The 22,716-nt window shown below is 46.2% G+C and overlaps 3 protein-coding genes across 4 annotated transcripts; 2 read left to right on the forward strand and 1 right to left on the reverse strand.

Moving 5' to 3' along the window:
• Positions 1-2,380: 2,380 nt before the first annotated feature.
• On the forward strand, positions 2,381-4,030 carry LOC102710101 (strigolactone esterase D14). Its single transcript, XM_006649525.3, has 2 exons — positions 2,381-3,151; positions 3,269-4,030. Exons 1-2 carry the CDS (start codon positions 2,631-2,633, stop codon positions 3,699-3,701), a joined length of 954 nt encoding a protein of 317 aa, XP_006649588.1. The 5' UTR covers positions 2,381-2,630; the 3' UTR covers positions 3,702-4,030.
• A 7,206-nt stretch (positions 4,031-11,236) lies between these two features.
• LOC102710383 (calcium-transporting ATPase 2, plasma membrane-type-like) lies at positions 11,237-18,941 on the forward strand. Its single transcript, XM_006649526.3, has 7 exons — positions 11,237-11,693; positions 14,272-14,326; positions 14,440-16,391; positions 16,477-16,635; positions 16,832-17,003; positions 17,292-17,590; positions 18,250-18,941. The coding sequence occupies exons 1-7, from the start codon at positions 11,517-11,519 to the stop codon at positions 18,493-18,495; spliced, it is 3,060 nt and encodes a 1,019-aa protein (XP_006649589.2). The 5' UTR covers positions 11,237-11,516; the 3' UTR covers positions 18,496-18,941.
• Positions 18,942-20,189: 1,248 nt separating this feature from the next.
• On the reverse strand, positions 20,190-22,480 carry LOC102710673 (cyclin-D5-3). 2 transcript variants are annotated; one of them, XM_015834847.2, is made up of 6 exons: positions 21,907-22,480; positions 21,711-21,797; positions 21,330-21,618; positions 21,087-21,220; positions 20,813-20,991; positions 20,190-20,705 (listed from the first exon to the last, which is right to left on the reverse strand). In XM_015834847.2, the coding sequence occupies exons 1-6, from the start codon at positions 22,204-22,206 to the stop codon at positions 20,702-20,704; spliced, it is 993 nt and encodes a 330-aa protein (XP_015690333.1). In that variant the 5' UTR covers positions 22,207-22,480; the 3' UTR covers positions 20,190-20,701. The 2 variants fall into 2 exon arrangements, with proteins under 2 accessions (XP_015690333.1, XP_006649590.1); XM_006649527.3 differs by having other exon boundaries at positions 20,190-20,991.
• Positions 22,481-22,716: the final 236 nt, after the last annotated feature.

Here is a 22,716-nt window from a genome sequence, read left to right on the forward strand (position 1 = left end):
GAGGTCTAGATGATTAAAAAGGTCACGTCAGATACTAAAGTTAGAGAATAATACAAGTGGAGGTGAGTGTTCAATATGGCCATATGAGAGGAGTTGAATGTGTATAGGAGGAGTTCGACTCAGATAAAGTTCAAGATCAGAAAAGTTGTGTTAGAGATAAGTTGGAAACTTGTATAAGAGGATTTTCTAAGGAATTAGAAGTGCTTTCTATTACATTCGTGATTTTGTGCAGCCAAATAAGGGTGTAAATAGAGAGATTGTATAGGCCTCAAAGCATAGATTGTGGTTCGAATTTTAGTTGAAAGTTGAGAGAGAAGTGCTTTGTATGGACTTTGTAGATAGTCTCGATGAAATAAAGCTGATACTTCTTCGAGAGTTTCATTGGGTTTCGAGGTTATCGTCAAGATTGTTTTCTTTATCTGTAGACGATCAGACTAACAAGATCTAAACGGTTAGAATGGATGCAAAAGAGCGATTATACCGAAAACATCTAGAGAGTTTTTATTCAAAAAAGATATGGTATTTGGTAATCCTAACATTCACGTCTCCTATAATAGGCCTAATTCTTATGTTTTGATCCTACAGATAGATCCACAGAACAATCGGCATATGGATTGCGTGCATTGAAGTAGTGTTGGTTTTTCATAGAATTGAAAAATAAATGTAAATTTGTGGCCTCAAGAATCTACTGAATCATCCACCAACCAATATAGGATCTTTGAGGATTGGGTGTCTGATCCATGGAACTTTCACCCAATGAACTGCAACGGGTTCAAGTCTCGTCCAATGAACAGCAAGTCTAGGCCGCGCGTTAGCGGCACAATAAAGCAACTGGTTTTGGTAAACCGTGCTTTTTCTATTTTACGTGGCTTTGACAAGCATAGCGCACTGGTCGAGAATTATTTTTTTCCCCGAAATCTATAGGAAAAATCATCTTGTTTCCTAGTGAATTCGAGTGAATTGAGGTGAAATCTTTTGGTTCCATACTAGCCCAAAACCACTCGGCATGCTTAATTGCAAGTATAGCCTTGGATACTAGTGTACCAAACGAGATTCTAGAGAACATGCAATTAGGAGTACTACTTTAGTAAAGAATTGTATGATTGTACCAGATTGTACGACATGAAGCTGATAATAACTGTCAGAATAGCATGTTAGTTGCGATTCGCCCGGATGGTCAGATCAGACTGTTAGCGATTTAGCGTACTGGCAGCGGCACTACTCATTTCGGTACCTGGTTTCTTGAGAAAATTTCGGTACCTGGTTGTATGATTAGACTAACGAAATAAGTTAAGAGGGCCAAACAAACGACCCATCTTTTCAGTTATGCTTCTGCTTATAATTCAAATTTTTAATCTTAAATTTTAAGTGGTTTTAAAGTTTTTTCATTATGTTTATTTTTCAGTCTTGATTTTAGATCGCTAATTTATTTTCAGTCTTGATTTTAGATCGCTAAGTGTATCTCCAACTGAGAGAGAGCCAAAACTCAAGTCCTAAATGTCATAGTGAGAGTTGTCCCAAAATAATTCTTCCACTAAATCTTCTCCAGCTCTAACGACCTTCCTATTTTTAACAGTGGGAGTGATTGAAAACACCGAAAAGACCTCTAAATCTGGCTCGTTTTGGGTTAGTAATAGAAACAAGGTAAAATCAATGACAGATCTAGCTAGCGAGATTAGGGGGTCTCAAAAAGCTAGATAAAGATTTAGGCCCCCTTTCTATTGATCTTTCCTATAAAATTTTATGGGGATCTTCGTGGGGCTCCAATAGCTTCAACGGGATAGCGGGGGCTCGAGCCCTGCTGCCCCTGTTAAATCTGCCCCTGGATAAAATTTAAAGCAAATGTTGAGCACTGTTGGAGTTGATTTTTAGACTAATTTCCCCAAAATAAGTTTTAGGTGCATATATAAGGTTCTGATGGAGATGCTCTAAAAATACGTATATAAATTTTTTATTTATAAATTATTTTTAGTTTACAAATATAAAAGAATCACCCCTTCAAAACTTGGGACAGGTAAAGAATAAGACAAAATTAGAAAGGGATAGCATGAGAGCTCACGAGAAATTCTCTCAAATATTATATGCTCTAAACAACCCTTGCCTACTCCACAACATTGCTGAACAATATTCCTCTCACGCAGTTAATCAAACACTACAGTACAGACACTAACAATGACATTCTCAGCTGGTCCAAAGTCAAAACGCCGAACTAATATTGCACTGGCATCTCTGGCAGGGATTGGGCAAATGGGCAGTCACAAAAAAGGACAAAAACCAATAATAAATACAATACAATTATTAAAAAAAAACTTCTCTGAAAAAGCTATGGAGAATTACAAGTGCATCTCCTTTTTATCTGCTGTGGCTTGGATAATTGGGCATCAAGACAAAACTGAAAGCCCCCCTAACTCAAGCAATCGCAATTTCACACACCACCTTCTCTGCAATCCCAATCCACCAGTCTAATAAAGCAGAGAGAGAGGAAGAGAGATCAAAGCAAGAAAGAGAGAGAGAGAGAGGGAGAGAGAAGAAACGAGTGAACAAGCCAAGAAGTCAAGACCATCGGCCATGGCCAGTGGTGGTATATAAGGGCAGCACGCCACAGCTTGCGAATCCGCCGTGCCGGTGTGATGCTGCGATCGACGCATCCGCCCAGTAGCCCGAGCAGTGGCAGCAGCGGCGGCGGCGGCGGGGGGTCGTCGGCGCCGGCGTCGCCGTCGTCGTCCAGCTCGGAGAAGAAGATGGTCGGGGGAGGGGGAGGGAGCGGGTCGGCGGCGCCGAGCGGGGCGAAGCTGCTGCAGATCCTGAACGTGCGGGTGGTGGGCAGCGGCGAGCGGGTGGTGGTGCTGTCGCACGGCTTCGGGACGGACCAGTCGGCGTGGAGCCGCGTGCTGCCGTACCTCACCCGCGACCACCGCGTCGTGCTCTACGACCTCGTCTGCGCCGGCAGCGTCAACCCGGACCACTTCGACTTCCGCCGCTACGACAACCTCGACGCCTACGTCGACGACCTGCTCGCCATCCTCAACGCCCTCCGCATCCCTCGCTGCGCCTTCGTCGGCCACTCCGTCTCCGCCATGATCGGCATCCTCGCCTCCATCCGTCGCCCCGAGCTCTTCGCCAAGCTCATCCTCATCGGCGCCTCGCCCCGGTACGATCGTATTCATAGCCCATCCAAGATTCAATTTATTTTTTCCTCTCGTCGCGACTCAATTCGCGAGCAGATAAAATCTAAAGGAAGTGATCGGGAGCACCAACATATCCGCAGGTTCTTGAACGACAGCGACTACCACGGAGGGTTCGAGCTGGAGGAGATACAGCAGGTGTTCGACGCGATGGGGGCGAACTACTCGGCATGGGCGACGGGGTACGCGCCGCTGGCGGTGGGCGCGGACGTGCCGGCGGCGGTGCAGGAGTTCAGCCGCACCCTCTTCAACATGCGCCCGGACATCTCCCTCCACGTCTGCCAGACCGTCTTCAAGACCGACCTCCGCGGCGTCCTCGGCATGGTGCGCTCCCCCTGCGTCGTCGTCCAGACCACCCGCGACGTCTCCGTCCCGGCCTCCGTCGCTGCCTACCTCAAGGCCAACCTCGGCGGCCGCACCACCGTCGAGTTCCTGCAGACGGAGGGCCACCTCCCCCACCTCAGCGCCCCCAGCCTCCTCGCCCAGGTGCTCCGCCGCGCGCTCGTCCGGTTCTAATCCACCGCCCCGCGCCGCGCGTGCGCGTAGCCGCGGCATCGACGAGTCAAAAAGAAGAAGAAAAAAAGAAAAAAAAAACCACCGCTGCTGCTACGGTACGTGCGGCTTGGTAGGTGGACACGCACGCCTGCTAGCCTGATCCGCTACCCTTTTCGTTTTACCGCGTCGAATTTTACTGCATTTTTACCCTCCCTCTCTCATGCCTAGAAAATATTTCGGCGCGACCTGCCATGACCGAGAGTGTACTGTAGCATTAGTGCTCGATTTTTACCTACCTGTTACTCTATTGGGAAAAAAAACTACTCTACTGAAGTGCCTTCTGCATACAATTTTTTTGTTCACTTGCCGATTTGGTGATGGTTTTGTTTGATGGACGGATGCCCGTGGGCCTCCTCGCGACACACACGGCGAGCGTTCGGGACGGCGCACGGGTTCGTTCGTTTGCTTCTTCTTCCCCCTTGTCCCGGCTTGCCGTCTTGTCTCTTCATCTGTCAATTAGCCGCAGTGGATTTTCTTACTGCTGCGAGATCGAAATCACCGTCATTTTCTACGGTTAAACGCCTCCTTAGTAGCAGTAGCAGTAGCAGCTAATCCATTGTAAATCGTTGTCAACGACATGCATGGCCATCTTATCGCCATTTATATCGCCGATAAGGAGGTTGACCTTGCCATCTAAACCGCAGCCTACGCCCCAGAGAAATCACAGGCCGCCACGCGTACCAACCTGATCACTAGCTGTCCACTGTTGCTCTTGTTGCTGGGAGATGCCCATGCTGCAACCTTACCAAAAGTTGCTACTTTTTGCTGCGTGAAACATATCATTAGTACCTGTGCATGAGATTATTGTCAAACGAGATGTGCAATTTTGACACTGTTTTGGGATGCCTAAGCTTAATGATGCGCGTGTGTGAGAGAGTGGGTGTGTGTGTGTTGTGGTGGGGGGCCGGGCCTTGATGTGGGGGGAGTTAACGTGATGATCTGGGTGATGCCTAGCTTTTGATACGGTTGGTGTGGTGTTGTTAGATGGCCAAACCAAAAGCCTTTAAGTTTGTGGGCAATAATCAATGCTGATGGATAGATAATAGTCGCCCAAGTATTGGCATTGGCTCATCCTGTCATCCAGTCTCCATATTCTTATCCACAAGTGATAAAGTATATTTTATGTATGCAATTAGCCTAGCTCTTTGCTACTAGTAGTTGCTAATGAACGAACAGGCCAATTAAGCGAGTCCAGCCGAGGTCGTGCTCCGTAACACAGTTTCAGCCAATTGCCACATAACGCCAACTTTTGTGAGCCCCATAGCATCCGCATCAATCAGTCAGTGTCAAAACATATTACACATACACACAAGAGCTTGCACACCTAGTAGTAATTGTTTGGTGGTCTATTTGCAGACAAAAGATAATTTATAAATAAATTTTTTATATATGTGTTTTTTACGATCTAAAAGTGATTAGAAAATAAACTATGAAAAAACCCTTCAAACTTAAGACTAAAAATTAAAATTTTGTTTTATAAACATAAATAGAAGTGAAAATACAGTGCTAGGTTATCTATGAAGGGGATCACACCAGCAGTGGCAACAAGAAGACATGGATCATCTGCTGACTGCTGTTACGGCAGATAAGTCCTAGCACATGGCAAGCAGCGTTACAAAGGGTCTTGCTACAGTAAACTTGAAATTTTGTTGTGTTGAACCCAGCATGCAGATTGCAGAAACATGTACGTTTGCTCTTTCTCCGCGTCGTAAAAACAGTGGCGGTATTGCGGTAAGATCCTGCAAACGATTCAACGATGCGTAGATTGGATGGACAAGACAAGGGGGTGGCAATTGGCAAAAGAATACATGGGGAGAAAACCAAGAAAAAAGGAGAGGGAGAGGGATAGGGGATTTTGGACGGGACCAGGGGTGCGATTTGGTGCCTACAAGGTAAGGTTCCCTGTTCTCTTCTCTCCCCCTAGTAGAGCGGGCCCCCCTCTTCCTCGCAATGGTATTGAAGGATTCCTGCACGCGATAAGATGGGGCCATGCACCGGGCCGGCGTCGTGCGTGCCGCGTACGTACTTAATTCCTCTTCTCAAAATAAATCAATTTTTCAATTTTTATCTTTAATTTTTAACTCTTCGTCTTATTTAAATTCTTTTATAATTGATATTTTTGTTTTTATTAGATGATAAATTATAAATAGTACTTTATGTGTGACTAATTTTTTTTTAATTTACTGAAAATTTTTCTAATAAAACGGATGATCAAAAGTTAAACACAGAAACCGAAAAATTTGTTTTTTTTGACAGAGTACACATCGCCCTGGCTGCCTACTTGCCCTAGCAGATACGACTCCTGGCAGCAGCAGCTCAAGCTTTATCCTCCACGTCCTGCTCCTCTCTCGAGCCCACGCATACACTTCACCGGTCGCACGTCGCGCTACCGCGGCCGGCCGGGGGCGCTGTTGGATCACGGCCAAAAAGCCCAAAAGAGGGCGCAGCGCGCGACGCGAGGAGGCCGAGGCCCCCCCACAGCTCTTGTGCCCTCGTGTCGATCTCATCTCGCCGCGGCTGACGGCTCGACCGATCGAGTCGCCACATGCAGTGATACAGTATAGGGCACTATGCAGTTGTGCAGGTAATGTTGGAAGCACGCGGGCACGGGCGGCGGAGCCGGCGGGAGACACTGCAAGGTGCACGAGATGAGGCATTATTTGTGCGTTGGATGTGGATGGTTTTTGGCTAGGCGCGCGTTAAGTGAAAGCGAGTAGCTGCCAAAGTGCCAATGCAAGCACTTCTTGAATACCAGCGCTCAACTGCAAAGGGATTATACCAAAGTGAGGGGCTAATCAACAACTGTGTTTCGGAGTTCATGGCGTCCATTCTACTTTGAAGTCGACGGCCTGAATCCATGTCAATAATATGAGTTTTTTTATCATCCTTAAAAAAATACATCGAGATACTACTCTTTTGAGTGTAAAAAGTATAGTACCTTGGTACATTGTACCTTGAGATACTAAAAATTTATACTAAAATTCTTGATACTTGAGATATTTTTAAGGATGGTAAAAAAAGTCAGTAATATACTTTGATAAGTGTTCCAGTTTGCTCCCAGCGCAGAGGCAGGCGTGCCCAGCGGCCAGCGGCGTGTGGAACGGCCCAGCGCGCACACACACATACTGGGCCACGGATATGCCCAAGTTTCTGGCCTTTGGGAGCAAAATGATGAGCGCCACACCAAAGAATCCACGGGAACGAGCGGATCGCGGAACGTCCCCGTTGGCCTGGGTCTGCCGCCTGCGATGCGCTCGTGATTTCTCGCCGCACAGGGGAGGGGAGGCCCATTATTAGGCCATCACTGTGCCGTTTCGTTTGATTCTTTTTATTTACATATTATTTAATTTAAAAATATAAAAATAAATTTTGTTAGAATAATTATAAATATGTACCCCTAACACACATAAACAATTCATCAGCTAGACGCTAAATCCGATGGACAAACACCCCTTAATCCCCGGTAGACATGCGGCCATGGTGCTCCTAACTTTTGCAGACGACCTCCTACAGGTCCCGCTAGTACCAGGTTGCCTGTAAATTTACAAGTGTGTTCTGCAGTCTAGAGAGGAGGGAACATACCATTTTGTAGGCGGCCCATTAACGTTCACTGCCTAGGCATTTTACCCCTTAGGCCCAGTTTGGCAGCCAGATAAGATATTTTATTCCTCTCTTTTTCGCGCGCACGCTTCCCGAATTGCTAAACGATGTATTTTTTTAAAAAAAATTCTATATAAAAGTTGTTTTAAAAATCATATTAGTCTATTTCATATTTTTTTAATAATTAATAACTAATTAATTATGTACTTATCTATTATTACGTTTTCCACGCCGGATAAGTTCTCTTATTTCTCTCCCTATCGCACACGGTAATGGGGCCACCTACGAAACTGGTCGGTCTGTCGTGTGAGAAGGCGGGCCTAGTAATTTTACAGCCGGGCCATGCCCTCTAGCGTAATGTTTTATCCTATATTTTTCGAAAATATCTATATATTTAAATTTATATGGTAAGTATAGATATTGTAAAATCCTAATCCAAGGCTTAATAGGATTTAATACAATACTCATACCAATAAGTTGTAACTTCTTTCCTTGAAGCTTATTACAAGAGAACCACGAGGTTAAGCGTGCTTGATATACACTTAAATTTACACATATACATACATCTGTATAGGATTATTGTTAGGATATATATATATATACATATAAATATATGTAGCATTATACACGTAGATATATTTAGCATTGATGTACATATTTGTAAATGTACCAATAGGTATATTTTAGTACTGTACTTAGAAAACTATATGTATAATGCTACACATATAAACCCTAAATATATCTATATATCTATGCAAAAAATAATATTATATATAAATATGTCTATGTATAAATATATATACTTGCCATTTAAACACCATATAAATTTAAATGTGTATATTCATACTTTCTAAAAAATACATGATAGAACGTTCCTCTAAAAAGAGTTAATTGAGCCGCCTGCAAAAAAAATTCTAGCCCTCCCTCCCATGGCCGGCTGGCTATTTTTTTACGTGGAGCACTGTCTATATGGATAAAACACACTCGCTTGTATGATGATTGGCCTCCTCCATCTAGTGTGCACTTATCTTGCAATTTCGTAGGCAGTCATCTGCTTTGAATAAAAGTTACGAGCGCCATTGTACCTCACATGGCCGGCTGGCTAGTTTTTTTAGGTGGAGCACTATCTATATGGATAAAACACACAGGCAGTGAGTGTCAAGTGAGTTGCCTATATAATGATTGACCTCCTCTAAGGCTAGAAACAAGCCGAGCCGACTCATGAAAGCTCAGTCCCGAGGAGGCTTAGCTCAGCTCAGCTCGGTTGGGGAAACGAGCAAAAAAGCTAGCTCGGCTCGGCTTGGCTCGTTTAAAAGCTTGAGCTGGCTTGCTCGGGGTTGAGGGCCGACGCGCAGGGGGGCGGCGGCGCAGGGGAGGGAGGCGTCCCCGTGGGCCATGCCGCGGCGGGCGGTCGCGCCAAGCCGCCGAGTCGCCGACGCCAACCATGCCCTTTTCTCGCCGTCTCCTTCCTCCTCTCGACTCCTCACCCTCGGCCTCGCCCCTCGAATCCAAATCCAGGCCGATGCAACGAGCTGATGATGCGTACTCACGTGAGTGCCTGCGATACAGAGAGACAGCCAGGAGTACCTAGGGTTTACTATTTTAGATGGGCCAGTTAGTGGGCCAGGTGGCCTAAACCATATTTTAAACGGCTTGACAAGCCAAACGAGTGGCTCATGAGTTGGCTTGGGCTCGGCTCAATTCGGAACCGAGCCATGGAGGCGGCTCGGGCTTGACTCGTTTAGCTACCGAGCTAAGCCGAGCCCGAGCCCAAGCTTGTTTTCCAACCTTAGCCTCCTCCCTCTAGTGTGCACTTATCTTGTAATTTTCTAGCAGTCATCTGCTTTGAATAAAAGTTACGAGCGTCATTGTACCTCCGTCCACAAGGGACCAAGGAACTTTGCTACTCTCTCTGTTTTACAATGTAAGACTTTCTAGTATTGTCTAGATTCATATGGATGCTAATGAATCTAGACATATATATAAATTATATACATTCATCAACTGATGAATTTAGTGCAAGCTAAAAAATCTTACAATATAAACAGAGGTAGTATATCAGATTTAACGTGTAGCTTGTGGACATTTTATATGATAACTCATTAGCTGGACGCTGGGTGTATAAATTTGCAATTGTTTAAAATAAAAAAATATATTTTTATAAATTGTCTAATTACAAAATATAAATAAGAAATTCCGTGCGTTTTCTCCCGGCCTCGCAGCCTCGCTGACGGAAACCGGGACGCGCCCGTGGCCGAGTGGCTGCGCGGGCGTGTGGGGGTGGTGGGCGTCCTCGTTGTACCCACTTTCCAAATTCCAACCTCCCCGCGGAGAAGACGCGGTGCACGTTCCTCTCAACTGCGCAGTACCTTTGTGTCCGGCGCAGCATCATCGTCATGACGACGCTGACCCTCGTGGCGCCGCATCATCATCGTCACCCCCCGCGAGGACAGGAGATTGGTGCTCTTATTATACATGTCGTCCTCTCGATCAAAATACAAAATATATGTGTCGTCCTCTACACGTTGTGTCCTTTTAGACATAGTCTCAAGATTAAAAGAGCATCCCCACAGCTTATCTAAATTTGGTCATCTATTTTTTTCATTTGGATGATCATCTAAAAATAGATGATAGGATGATCGTTCTGTTGAATCTCAATTTGTAGTCTTGATTATCTATTTTTACAATAGAGGATGAGATAGATTAGCTGTTGGGATACTCTAAGAGTATGATGCATGATGTACGGTTAATAGTTTGCTATGTAGTTTCGATCGAATCTTGGTCTTTACCTGTGGACACGTTAAGAGAAATGCCAAGTCATTTTCTATGGTAGTTGTACGTCTATGAGGACGCGGATTTAAAGGACCCAATCTTGGGACCATGCTCTATCTGTTTTAAGCCCTGCTTGGAGGGTTAAGCTTTCCTCTGTTTCGGTATAAAAATCAACACCCTCTTATTCCCGTTTCTCTCTATATTTATAAATCAAAATTTTAAATTTTAATCTTGGATCTAGAGTTAATTTTGAGACTTACCGTAGTTTATTTTTTAAACTTAACTTTTAAATTAACACATATATATAAAAAAAGCAATTTTACGGTACTTGAACAGCTTAACCCTCCTGGTACCGTAGAGTTGCTTATATAAAAATTTTATTTATAAATTTTATTTTGTTTGTAAATACGTTTGGACAAGATGTTTGCCACGGAATTTAGCGCCCAGCCTTCAACCCGTCTGCTCTCTGGAACGCGTCCACGCTACAGACGTGTATATTGTGTAAACTGAAAAGTATTCAACTTTTGCCTACAGCCTGCCTGCCTCAAATTAAGGGATTTTCAGTTGTTTGCAGACCGTTTACATCCGAAACCACGGCAACACCACACAAATGACAAATGTTCTGTACATAGTTACATAAGATCGTTTGGGTTTTTCTGGTAAAAAACAAACGAAATATTTATAAATAAAAATAGTTTACGAATAAAACTTTTATATATGTTTTCTTATCGATCTAAAAATAAAATCTAAAAAAAATTAGCAAAAAACATAAATCAGCTCTAAATTTAATATTAAAATATAATTTTTGACATATAAGTATAAGAAATAGAGAAACGATAAAATGTTAGAAGTCACTGAAAAGTTGAGAGGGGGGAGCGTTTGGTTTTCTACTATCTAACACGCGGCGTTAGACCAACGTCTCTTCCAACGCTACGCACGCACGCACGCACGCAGTACGTGACCCGGTCCCTACAGCCCTGCGTTTCACTTTCACCACTTGACCCGGCTGCGTTTGACCCCTCAATTCCCGGCGAATTTCAGGAGTAAACAAAGGAGTCCGTTCATGCATGCCACTCCCCCTCTCCCATTGTTCATCCTCCTCTTCCTCCTCGCATCCGTCCGGTCCCCAATTCCTAAAAAAAACACCGGCAGATCGCAACAACTTCTTCCATGAAGCCAAACACTTTCCAAGCAAAACAAAGTTAGGCCTGTCTTCCCTGAAAGTGCCGAGTGGGGGCTCACGGTGTACGTACGACGTGCGTTCTCGCCACCGCGTTGACGCGTTTCTTCGCGGAAAAAAACACACCAATGCGCACGCTGGGTATATAGAAAGGGTTGGGTTGGTGGTGTGGAGGGAAGAGAGGGGGTTGGGCTGTGTGAGTTTTGAGGTGCAAGGAGGATCAGATGGAGAGCTACCTGAATGAGAATTTCGGAGGGGTGAAGGCGAAGCACTCGTCGGACGAGGCGCTGGGGCGATGGCGCAAGGTGGTCGGCGTCGTCAAGAACCCCAAGCGGCGGTTCCGCTTCACCGCCAACCTCGGCAAGCGATCCGAGGCCGCCGCCATGAAGCGCTCCAACCAGGTAAACACCGTGGTGAACGAATTTCTTGGATTGCGGTCGTAAATCGGTGCCAAATTTCACCGTTAAATCTCGCTTTTTTTTCTTGTTCTTGGTGCACTTCGGCGGTGTAAGGGCATTCCTAACCCATAACACTAGATGTAGTTTCCATAAACTTCACATCATCAAGAAACTAGTATCAGATATTTACTCTTCCAATGCAAACACCGCTATTCCATATTTTAATTTAATACTACTTTATCTCACATGATATTTTGAATGTTGTGTAGAAATCAGGTCTCATGCAAGACATGGTTTCATTCTCTTTCCTTATTTATTCACTTGCCACGTCATCTTTTATCTTAGATGGCAACTTAATTAATGTTATTAATTAATGTTATGGATATCATCCTAGTCATTAGGTTGAGAATGCACTAAGTTATCAAAACGTATTGATCTGTGTCGTAGAGTACTGTCCCAGAGAAAATCAACACCGGGCTGTCAGGCCTTATTAGCATGGAGCATGGGTATTGTTCATCTGTAATTTAAGGACTATAGAATGTTTTTATTTTGGCCTTTCGGTTGGACTTTAATATTTCATATGTGTCTCTGGTTCTGCATTGAGGACCGAACGGTGCTCAGGTGGTCAGCCGCGCAGGCGCGTGAGCTGCCGATGCGAGTTCAATTCCTGAAAATCGTAACTCGCATCTCTCACTCGAAAATTTTCCCCTCACACGCGCCTACCACACGCATGTGTGTGCGTGTCGATCCCTGGGATCGCAACTCGCATCTCTCACTCGTGGTGTGCGTCCAGGGATTGACAACTCGCATCTCACTCGTGACATGTGTTCGTGTGCGTCTCGTGTTGTGTACTCTTAAAAAAGACAAAATATGTCATGTTTTTTTTGAAAAGAAGAAAGAAAAACTAAAATATACCTGTGGATTTTTTTCAGCATCGTTTGATCCAATTGGAATGTTTCGGGTTGAACTGTCACGCGTTGACCAGTTGAAGTTTATGTCTTCCAAAAAATGGATTTTGACTCTGAATTTTAGTTTCCAAAAAAATGTACATATTTGACTTTTTTCTTACAATTTTTAATTATTTATCTTATTTAAAAAGTTATAGAAATATCATTTATTTTGCTTGTGACTTACTTTATTATCAAAAGAACTTTAAGCATGACTTATCGTTTTTTATATTTGTACTAAGTTTTTAAATATTTAAATAAGACGAATGGTCAAACGTTATAATTAAAAAATTAAAAATCTTATATTAATGAAACGGAGGTAGTAGTTTCTAGCACTTCGCTCAAAACACACCATGATTCTTCTGGCAAAGTGCCAAGTAGGAGCATGCTACGTTGTGGAGTAAAAGAAATTCTTTTCTCACGATCCACCGTGATTTTTTCCGGCAAAGTGGCAAGCTACACACCTCTATGCAACAATAGTAAAAAGTGATGCGTTAGTACATCTGTGCATCAATGAAGTTTCCACGGCAGTTTCTCGGAAAAGATGTTTTGCATCGTTTTTTTAAATCAACTGATTTTGAAAAAAAAAATAGATGTCACGTCAGACTAGGGGTAGACAGAAAGCTCGTAGCTCGTTAGCTCGCTCGACTCATGACAAACTCGACTTGGCTCGTTTCATTTTTCTAACGAGCCGAGCTAGCATTTTAGCTCGTTAGAGATAACGAGCCGGCTCGTGAGCTGCTCGCGAGCCTAATGAGCTAGACCAAAGATATACGATTCGTCGGCATTCATTGATTCCACCCCGAAAAGCATATGTTCAATATTTAAAGGTTTGCCATATGATTTGTTGGTTCAAACTTTAATATTTAGATACAATCTCATATGATTTGCATGTTTGAACTGAAAATTTGCTAGTATAATCTATTGAAAAATTATTTAAGATAACTTTTTATGCACGGCTCGTGAGCCTAACGAGCCAGCTCGAGCTTTGTAACGAGCCGAGCCGAGCTGGGTTTTTAGCTCGTTACGATAACGAACCGAGTCGAGCCGAGCCGAGCTGGCTCGTTATCCACCCCTACGTCAGACTGATGTTAGAAGGGTTTTTTTTATACAAATAAAAAAACGAATTTCGTAGCTCGCCAAACCGTGAGACGAATCTTTTGAGCCTAATTAATCTGTCATTAGCATATATGGTTTACTATAACAATTGTGGCTAATCATAGACTAATTAGACTCAAAAGATTCGTCTCACGATTTCTTCGCTAACTGTGCAATTAGTTTTTTTATCTATGTTTAATACTTTATTTAGATGTCCAAAGATTCGATGTGATGTTTTTGAAAAAAAATTAAGAACTAAATGGACCCTTAGTTTAGCCAATCCTGATCACAGTTGCAGTTAACAATTGCGTCGTGTGTGTCATGTCCGCGTTGCCAATCTTTCGGCCCGCCCAGCTAATCAATTGCATTCTGCTGCTAGAAACTATACACGTTCTTTCAGCAATGGAAGATTGGATTATCATTGAAACGCATTGATTGGATTATTGCAAGCACCAAACCAGATGCTTGAACGCAATTTTGAGCTGTAAATTCACGAGACTTAACCAGCATTGCACATTTTTCTGTACCAATTTCAGGAGAACCTGCGAGTTGCTGTGCTTGTGTCGAAGGCTGCACTCCAGTTCGTCCAAGGTATGAACGATGTTGATACAAGGGCACGTCCCAGAAATCAATCCAACAACTTTTTTTTCATTTTGCTTCTCCTCCTCAATCTTTACTCACCATTGACACACACGATCCTGCAGGCCTTGCTCCCCCGAGCGAGTACACGGTCCCTGGCGAGGTCAAGGCGGCGGGCTACGGCATCTGCGCCGAGGAGCTGAGCTCGATCGTGGAGAGCCACGACATCAAGAAGCTCAAGTCCCATGGCGGCGTGGAGGCCGTCGCGTCGAAGCTGTGCACATCGCCGGAGGACGGCCTCCCCAAGTCGAGGCGCCGGCAGGCCGTCCGGCAGGAGCTGTTCGGCATCAACAGGTTCGCCGAGACGGAGTCCCGCAGCTTCTGGGTGTTCGTCTGGGAGGCGCTCCAGGACATGACGCTGATGATCCTCGCGGCGTGCGCCTTCTTCTCGCTCGTCGTCGGCATCGCCACCGAGGGGTGGCCCAAGGGCGCGCACGACGGGCTCGGGATTGTGGCTAGTATCCTGCTCGTCGTCTTCGTCACGGCGACCAGCGATTACCGGCAATCGCTGCAGTTCAAGGACCTCGACAAGGAGAAGAAGAAGATCACGGTGCAGGTCACCCGGAACGGGTACAGGCAGAAGCTGTCGATATATGACCTCCTCGCCGGCGACATCGTGCACCTCTCCATTGGCGACCAGGTGCCGGCCGATGGCTTGTTCCTGTCTGGTTTCTCGCTGCTGATCAACGAGTCGAGCCTGACCGGGGAGAGCGAGCCCGTCGCCGTCAATGCCGAGAACCCATTCCTCTTGTCGGGGACCAAGGTGCAGGACGGGTCTTGCAAGATGCTCGTCACGACGGTCGGCATGAGGACGCAGTGGGGTAAGCTGATGGCCACCCTGAGCGAAGGCGGCGACGACGAGACGCCGTTGCAGGTCAAGCTCAACGGCGTCGCCACCATCATCGGCAAGATCGGTCTCATCTTCGCGGTCGTCACGTTCGCCGTGCTCACCGAGAGCCTCTTCCGGCGCAAGATCATGGACGGCTCCTACCTGAGCTGGACAGGAGACGACGCGCTGGAGCTGCTCGAGTTCTTCGCCATCGCTGTCACCATCGTCGTCGTGGCCGTCCCGGAGGGCCTGCCGCTCGCGGTGACACTCAGCCTCGCGTTCGCCATGAAGAAGATGATGAACGACAAGGCGCTCGTCCGGCACCTCGCGGCTTGCGAGACCATGGGGTCGGCGACCACCATCTGCAGCGACAAGACCGGCACGCTCACGACGAACCACATGACCGTCGTCAAGGCCTGCATCTGCGGCAAGATCAAGGAAGTGGACAGCGCCTCGGACACCAAGAGCTTGTTCTCCGAGCTGCCGGATTCCGTCATGACGCTGCTCTCGCAGTCCATCTTCAACAACACGGGCGGCGACGTCGTCTTCAACAAGGACGGGAGGCGCGAGATACTGGGCACACCAACCGAAACTGCCATTCTCGAGTTCGGCCTGTCGCTCGGCGGCGACTTCCTGGCGGTGAGGAAGGCGAGCACCCTCGTCAAGGTCGAGCCGTTCAACTCGGCGAAGAAGAGGATGGGAGTGGTCATCCAGCTCCCCGGGGGAGCAATGCGTGCGCACAGCAAGGGCGCCTCAGAAATCATCTTGGCTTCTTGCAGCAAGTTCCTGAACGATCAAGGCAACGTCGTCCCCCTCGACGATGCAACTGTTGCTCACCTGAACGCCACGATCACCAGCTTTGCAAACGAGGCACTCCGTACCTTGTGCCTCGCCTACGTCGAAGTCGGTGACGGGTTCTCGGCAAATGATCAGATTCCTGAAGATGGCTACACCTGCATTGGCATCGTGGGGATCAAAGATCCAGTTCGTCCTGGTGTGAAGGAATCAGTGGCCATCTGCAGGTCGGCAGGGATCATGGTGAGGATGGTCACAGGTGACAACATCAATACAGCGAAGGCAATCGCGCGGGAATGCGGCATTTTGACCGAAGGTGGCATCGCCATTGAAGGACCGGATTTCAGGACCAAGAGTGCAGAGGAACTGAACGAGTTGATCCCAAAAATACAAGTAAATTTTTCGTTGCCCTTGCTGGTTAGTGTTAACTTTATTTTCTGAATCTCATTGGCTGACGTGCTCTGCTTTCATGTATCAGGTAATGGCTAGATCTTCCCCACTTGACAAGCACACTTTGGTGAAGCATCTCCGGACAACTTTTGATGAAGTTGTTGCGGTGACTGGTGATGGCACAAATGATGCGCCTGCTCTTCACGAAGCTGATATTGGACTTGCAATGGGCATTGCTGGAACTGAGGTAATTTTCTGCAAAGATAATTGTTGTTGTTAGTGTACCCCTTGCATGGACAGTATAGTTAACTAGTGCACCATTTTGATAAAAAAGGTACTTTGTGGTAATGTAGTAGTTTCTAGCTAAGTTACAATGAGCTGTACCATCAAAATTCTATCCATTTGTTACTCCCAAAATTTCTCACTTTGCTATATATTTGCAGGTGGCAAAGGAAAGTGCTGATGTGATTATTCTTGACGACAACTTCTCCACTATAGTCACTGTTGCTAAATGGGGTCGGTCAGTGTACATTAACATTCAGAAGTTTGTACAGTTTCAGCTGACAGTCAATGTAGTTGCTCTGGTTGTGAACTTCTCCTCAGCTTGCTTGACAGGTACAGCAGAGATTTTGATATTTTTGTTTGACCTCATTCTATTCTATAAAATGGACAGTTTTATTCAAAGGAAATAAAATAACCATTGATGTTGGTTTCTCGTAATGTTAGCTGCAGTACTCCATTACTGCTAGTCCGCTCCTTATCTTCCCTCAAATAGACTTGTTAAAACTTAACACCGAAAAAATGAGCTAAACATAATCTGTATTAATGTAGAAAATCAATAACTTACTAGTTTGTTTTGTAACTTACTTTTGACTATTCTTTGTACTTCTGATTGTCATTCAGGGAGTGCTCCTCTTACTGCTGTCCAACTTCTCTGGGTCAACATGATCATGGACACACTAGGAGCATTGGCACTGGCTACAGAACCTCCGAACGATGAACTGATGAAGAGAACTCCAGTTGGAAGGAAAGGAAACTTCATCAGCAACATTATGTGGAGAAACATCCTGGGACAGGCCTTCTACCAATTCATTGTAATATGGTATCTGCAGACCGAAGGGAAGTGGTTATTTGGACTCGAGGGGGAAAATTCCGATCTAGTCTTGAACACTCTCATCTTCAATTGCTTTGTATTCTGCCAGGTAATTTGGAAGTGCTTGGTCACATCTATTTAGTATCTCTGAGAATTCTTTCAGCTACATTTGGATTTTTTTAAAGATAATAGATTGATTAAACCCGGCGTCCAACATAACTAGTACATTTTGATTTGTCCTGTATTTCTTGCTTTGATTCATTTGTTTGGTAACTAGACCTCAATTTCGGCAAAAAGATGATTAAAAAACAGTTAGGATTACTTATATGCAACAATTGAGTAATTTTACAGCACCTGAGAAGGTATCAGGAGATATTATTTTATTCTATGTCAATTTTGGGAGCTTTTTATCATCCTTAAAAAGTACCTTAAGTTATTAAGAATTTTAGTACAAATTTTTGGTACCTCAAGATACCACACTTTTTACAGGTATTTTTTTAAGGATGATAAAAAAAAGCTCTAATTTTGGTACCTTAGGTACTAGGAGGTATTAAATTTTACATTAAAATTTTGGTACCTCTTGGTACGTACTCAAATACTATAATTGCTCGCAACGATAATCTTTTTGTTTGAATAGTACTGCTATGCTGGAGGATCAATACTAACTGGGAGGAATGTATTGCTTTAGCTGTAAAATAATGAACGAAAATTTTCTATATTTTGCCAATACTATTGTGCAGTTGCATTAAATATTTCACTGCTGTGCAGGTGTTCAATGAGGTGAGCTCAAGGGAGATGGAGAGGATAAATGTATTCGAGGGTATTCTAAACAACAACGTGTTCATCGCCGTCCTCGGCAGCACTGTCATCTTCCAGTTCATCATAGTACAGTTTCTGGGTGATTTCGCCAACACAACTCCTCTCACATTTAAGCAGTGGTTCAACTGCATCTTCATCGGTTTCATAGGGATGCCTATTGCTGCTGCGGTCAAGCTGATCCCAGTTGAGTTCTAAGTAGGAAAGCAGAACTAATTCCAGAAACGAAACGAAGATCAGTAGGGATTATAGTTTGACGGTGCCAATGCAGTTTTTTGGCATTGCCATGAGCATAACAAAATTCTCTTTCTGCACTTGTTTAGATGATCCTCTGCCCCCCTATTTTTTTTGCATTTGATCTAGAGTATGAGCCAAGATTGAATTGTGTCTAATGGACCTATGTACATTTTTCCTTCGTGTCATTTTGTTCTTTCCTTGAAATGTTGGGACTTGTAACTGTATATGGCTCACCTGATAAGTTTGCACCAACCTAAAGTGCTAGTACACGGCTGTTTGATGCTACAACCCTTGACAGGGTCTTAGATTTGACCCGTGTAAGTTTCTTCCCCTTGTTGCCATCCTACTGTTTTTTGTGGCCACTCTGGAAGGATAGCGAAGTTACTTCCAGTGTTTTAAGACTGCAATCTTTGTTCTTTTCTCATGTGAAACTACGCCCCCATTGTAACTAAAATGTGCTTTACTGGACTGCATGTCTGCACATGCTAGCTTGGTCGTGTCATGAGATTGCCATGTTCTCAATTCATTTTCTACGTACGCATTACAGTCAGAGAATTTCAGCATACTTGGAACTGTAGAATTTGTGAATACCTTCGCTAGCTTCCAAGATCCAAGTATAAACGTCACATTTAACTTTGACCAGGAATCTGTTGAAATCCAAATGCCAGCATCAGCAGATAATGCGTACTGGTTGCATGGGCCTGGCGAACGGGCAGTTACCCTTCCTTTTGGCATCCCAGGCTTTTCTCTTTACATCGCAATTTGACACACAATCACAGGCAGAGCAGCTTGGTTCCTTTGCTTCCATCACTGCTGCACCACTTCACCAGTGCCAATACACAATGTTGCTGACCAGTCAAGCCAGTGAGTGACTGGGCATGTTACTGCCCACAGTATAAAATTCCAACAGCATCGGCCAGTAGCCATGCCCCCTGTGATGAACCATTTTTTACCTGCTGCCAAGCACAAGACAGCCCAACAGGTCAGTAGTAGTACAACAAAAAATTACCATGTCATCTCTCTCTCTCTCTCTATCTCATGTCATGCTTGTGCATTGCTTCTGAGTTTTGACCGTATTGCCAGTTGCCACCGCCCACGAGTCACCAGGGCTGTAGAGGAATCCAGTGCAACGTTGGTCATCCACAGCCATCTGAGAATCAGATCATTCATGGGGAGTTGTTTCTTTGGTCAAAAACTTCAAGATCCAGACCACACAAACACAGCTAGTACTTGTACTCCTCCAGGCTCTCAGAGGCTTTCACAGTGCTACCCTACACACACAGTCTTCTTGGAGCCAGTAAAAAATGGAGGGAAAGGCGCAGAAGCAGATCCACTCACATGCTTACCAAGATGAGCAATTCATCAGAACCTCGGCAGCTGGTGAGCGGAAGCTGAAGAGTGAAGAGTCATTTGGCCTGTTTCACGTGTCCTATCCTGTCCTAGTGTAGTACTGGAGTATGAGTTCTAATTTTTTATTACATTGCATGGTGCGCGATGCAGTGTGAGCTAAAGAAGGCAGCGTTACAGCTGCTTTCATGCGAGAGAGACAAACCAACAGTGGCAGTCACCTCCAAGAAGGCAAAGAACAGCAAAGCATTGTTGCGAGATGGCAAGGCAGGTGATTTGATGACACGGCACAAGGGCAACATCAGAAAGGCAACAAGCAAACGCCACACCATTTCTTCCTTTCGTCCACAACTGACAATAAGCATATCCCAACTACTCATGGTCAGCAATTGCACACGGCTAGGTGTCGATCAGTTCTAGCAACAAAAATTGTACTACTGCTACCACTGTTTGGCTTAGCATCAGGGGAAAATGCTAATGAACCAAAATGGCATGACTCAACAGAGAGTAACAAGTAACCATACAGTATTCACAAAAAATGACTTCTACTCATACTTGGGATACTCTCTCTCTCTCTCTCTCTCTCTTCACATCAGTGAGGACTTTCTCCCTACTTTGAGCAAGAGCTCTTTATCAGTTTTCAGCCCTTTTCCTCTGCTCTTTACACTACCTTTTCTGGGCCAGGGAAAGATCTCCACAAAACCAGAATCTTTCCATTGCTAACTTATCAATCAACTGTAACAATAGCATAATCAGAAGAATCAAATGTTGGCCCCTCCATTTGGCCAACCCCTGAACTGAAGAGCACTGACGAGTGGGCTCAGCTGAAACAAAAGAAAAGGGTGAAATCAACTAAAAATGCAGAGCTGGACTCCAACCAACATGCTGTCCAGCTCCAGCTCCTTCCTACTGGCGCTGAGGCGAGTGCAACCTTTTCCTCTTGTTGTCCGGGGTTGCCGCCAAGGTGGTGGCATTATTGACGTCGGCCATGGAGCCGTCCTCCGAGCCCCCAATGTGGGCAACAGAGACACCGGAGGAAGCCACCTCCGTCGTCGATTGCATGGACCTGTCCTCTTGAATCATCATCTTGTAGCAGGAACACACATGCCCCTGAAAGAGAACAACACCATTGCATTTACTCCACATTGCCATTTCTACCAAGAACTTGCCTAAAGGGATCGCAACGAGAGAGTGGGAGGGCTTACGGCGTCTAATTGCTGCCATGACGAGCCGAGGATCACCTTGAGCTCGTCTAGATTAGGTGATGTCTCCTTGTTCTGAGCGATGAGGATTGCTGCTACAGCAATCGTCGACGGCTGGTACTCCACCGTGCTCATGACTGCGAGATTGGGGAAATGAAATATAAGATTTTTGCGATCCGATTCGCTGAAATGGATGCACCGGATCAAAGAGTCGGATAAATGAAAAGAGTGTGAGAAATGATCGACCTCTGATCGAGGCGAAGATGCATTCGATGGCGCGCAGGACGATCGCCTTGCGCTCGTCGTGCCGGAATTTCGCTGTGATGCAGCTCAGGTAGGAGAAAGGTGTCCCGGTGATCATCTGCCACTTGAGCGTGCGGAGGACGAGGAGCTCCATCCGCAGGATGGACGCGCAGTCGAAGTCGTACTGGTCCACCCGGAACTCAGGCAGCCGCGGCGGCCGGCGCTCCTCCACCTTCGCCGCCAGCGACAGGCACGCCACGGAGAGGAGGTGCAGTGCCCACTCCTTGCCCCTCTAAAAAAAAACGGCAATGCGGAGTCAGGCATTACGTCGAGCACGCAATCGGCAGCAGGAGATTGGCAATGGCAGTGCAGGATCGTTATTACATCGACTCGCCGGCGCGCCAGGAACCGATCGAGATACGTCACCGCGACGTACGCCGTCTTCCAGCTGAACCGGAATCCCGCGTTCGCCTGCATCCAGCAAGTGAGCCCCCAAAACAAGAGTCAATAAAGATCCGATCTTTGCGAAATCGTATGGGACAGGACGACGGGGGGAACAAGAGGAGGAGGCGGGAACGACCTTAACGATCCAGCCGACGCACCCGGCGCGCGCGCTCTTCATCCACTCTTCCGTCACCTCCTCCCCACGCTCGCCGACATCGCCGCCGGCGCACCGCTCCCTGGACAGCATCAGCGCGAGGTACTCATCGTCCGGTTCCACCAGCAGCAGATGCTCGTCTCCAGCGACGGATAACCCCGCGCCTTCCCCGCCGCCGCCATCATCGGCGCCGGCGGAGAAGAGGTCGCTGCCATCCTCCCGGCAGATAAGCGTGGACGTGGGGGTGGCCGGCGCGGAGGTGGATGCCGAGGCATCCCCCATGGCGGGCGTCGGTCCGTCACCACCGTCACAGCCCGCCGCGCATGCGAAGAGGAAAGAATCGAGAGAAAAAGAAAGGGGAATCCACCGGGAGCAAGGTGGCGGAGGAAAAGGCGGTTGGCGCGGGCGATCGAGGCGGCGGAACAGAAAGGGATCGATTCCCACCACCACCTCCGTCGTCTCCGCCTCGTGCCTCCCCACCCGGCGCGCGTTGAAAGGGGAGGGAAATCTGCAGTTAGAGAAAGAAGGAAAGGGAGTGGACTGATTCTGGACTGGATTGCTAGGGAGGGGAGGGGAGGGGAGGGGAGGTTGAGCCGTGTGCGTGGGGGAGTGGCGGCGTGTGTGCGTGTGGATGGATGGAGATGGAGTCGGACGCGCGGGCCGCGGGGTTTCGCTTCGCGGGGTTTTTTTAGTAGAAGAAGACGTGCGACTGTGCGATTGGCGCCTCTGAGCCCCGCCCCGCTGGCCTGCGCGTGCGGTATCAGGGACGTGCGTGCTGGCTCGCGTGCGTAG

The sequence above is a fragment of the Oryza brachyantha genome, chromosome 3, assembly GCF_000231095.2.
Source record: "Oryza brachyantha chromosome 3, ObraRS2, whole genome shotgun sequence".
NCBI classification, from domain to species: domain Eukaryota; kingdom Viridiplantae; phylum Streptophyta; class Magnoliopsida; order Poales; family Poaceae; genus Oryza; species Oryza brachyantha.

Bases quoted from the DNA above. Each gene is read 5' to 3' on its own strand.
- LOC102710101 (XM_006649525.3), top strand. From the start codon at position 2,631: ATGCTGCGATCGACGCATCCGCCCAGTAGCCCGAGCAGTGGCAGCAGC. The intron at 3,152-3,268 runs GTACGATCGTAT...ACATATCCGCAG, and splicing joins CTCATCGGCGCCTCGCCCCG to GTTCTTGAACGACAGCGACT.
- LOC102710383 (XM_006649526.3), top strand. From the start codon at position 11,517: ATGGAGAGCTACCTGAATGAGAATTTCGGAGGGGTGAAGGCGAAGCAC. The intron at 14,327-14,439 runs GTATGAACGATG...ACGATCCTGCAG, and splicing joins TGCACTCCAGTTCGTCCAAG to GCCTTGCTCCCCCGAGCGAG. The intron at 16,392-16,476 runs GTAAATTTTTCG...TTCATGTATCAG, and splicing joins AGTTGATCCCAAAAATACAA to GTAATGGCTAGATCTTCCCC.
- LOC102710673 (XM_006649527.3), bottom strand. From the start codon at position 22,206: ATGGGGGATGCCTCGGCATCCACCTCCGCGCCGGCCACCCCCACGTCC. The intron at 21,619-21,710 runs GTAATAACGATC...GTTTTTTTTTAG, and splicing joins TGGCGCGCCGGCGAGTCGAT to AGGGGCAAGGAGTGGGCACT. The intron at 21,221-21,329 runs GTCGATCATTTC...CCAATCTCGCAG, and splicing joins CATCTTCGCCTCGATCAGAG to TCATGAGCACGGTGGAGTAC.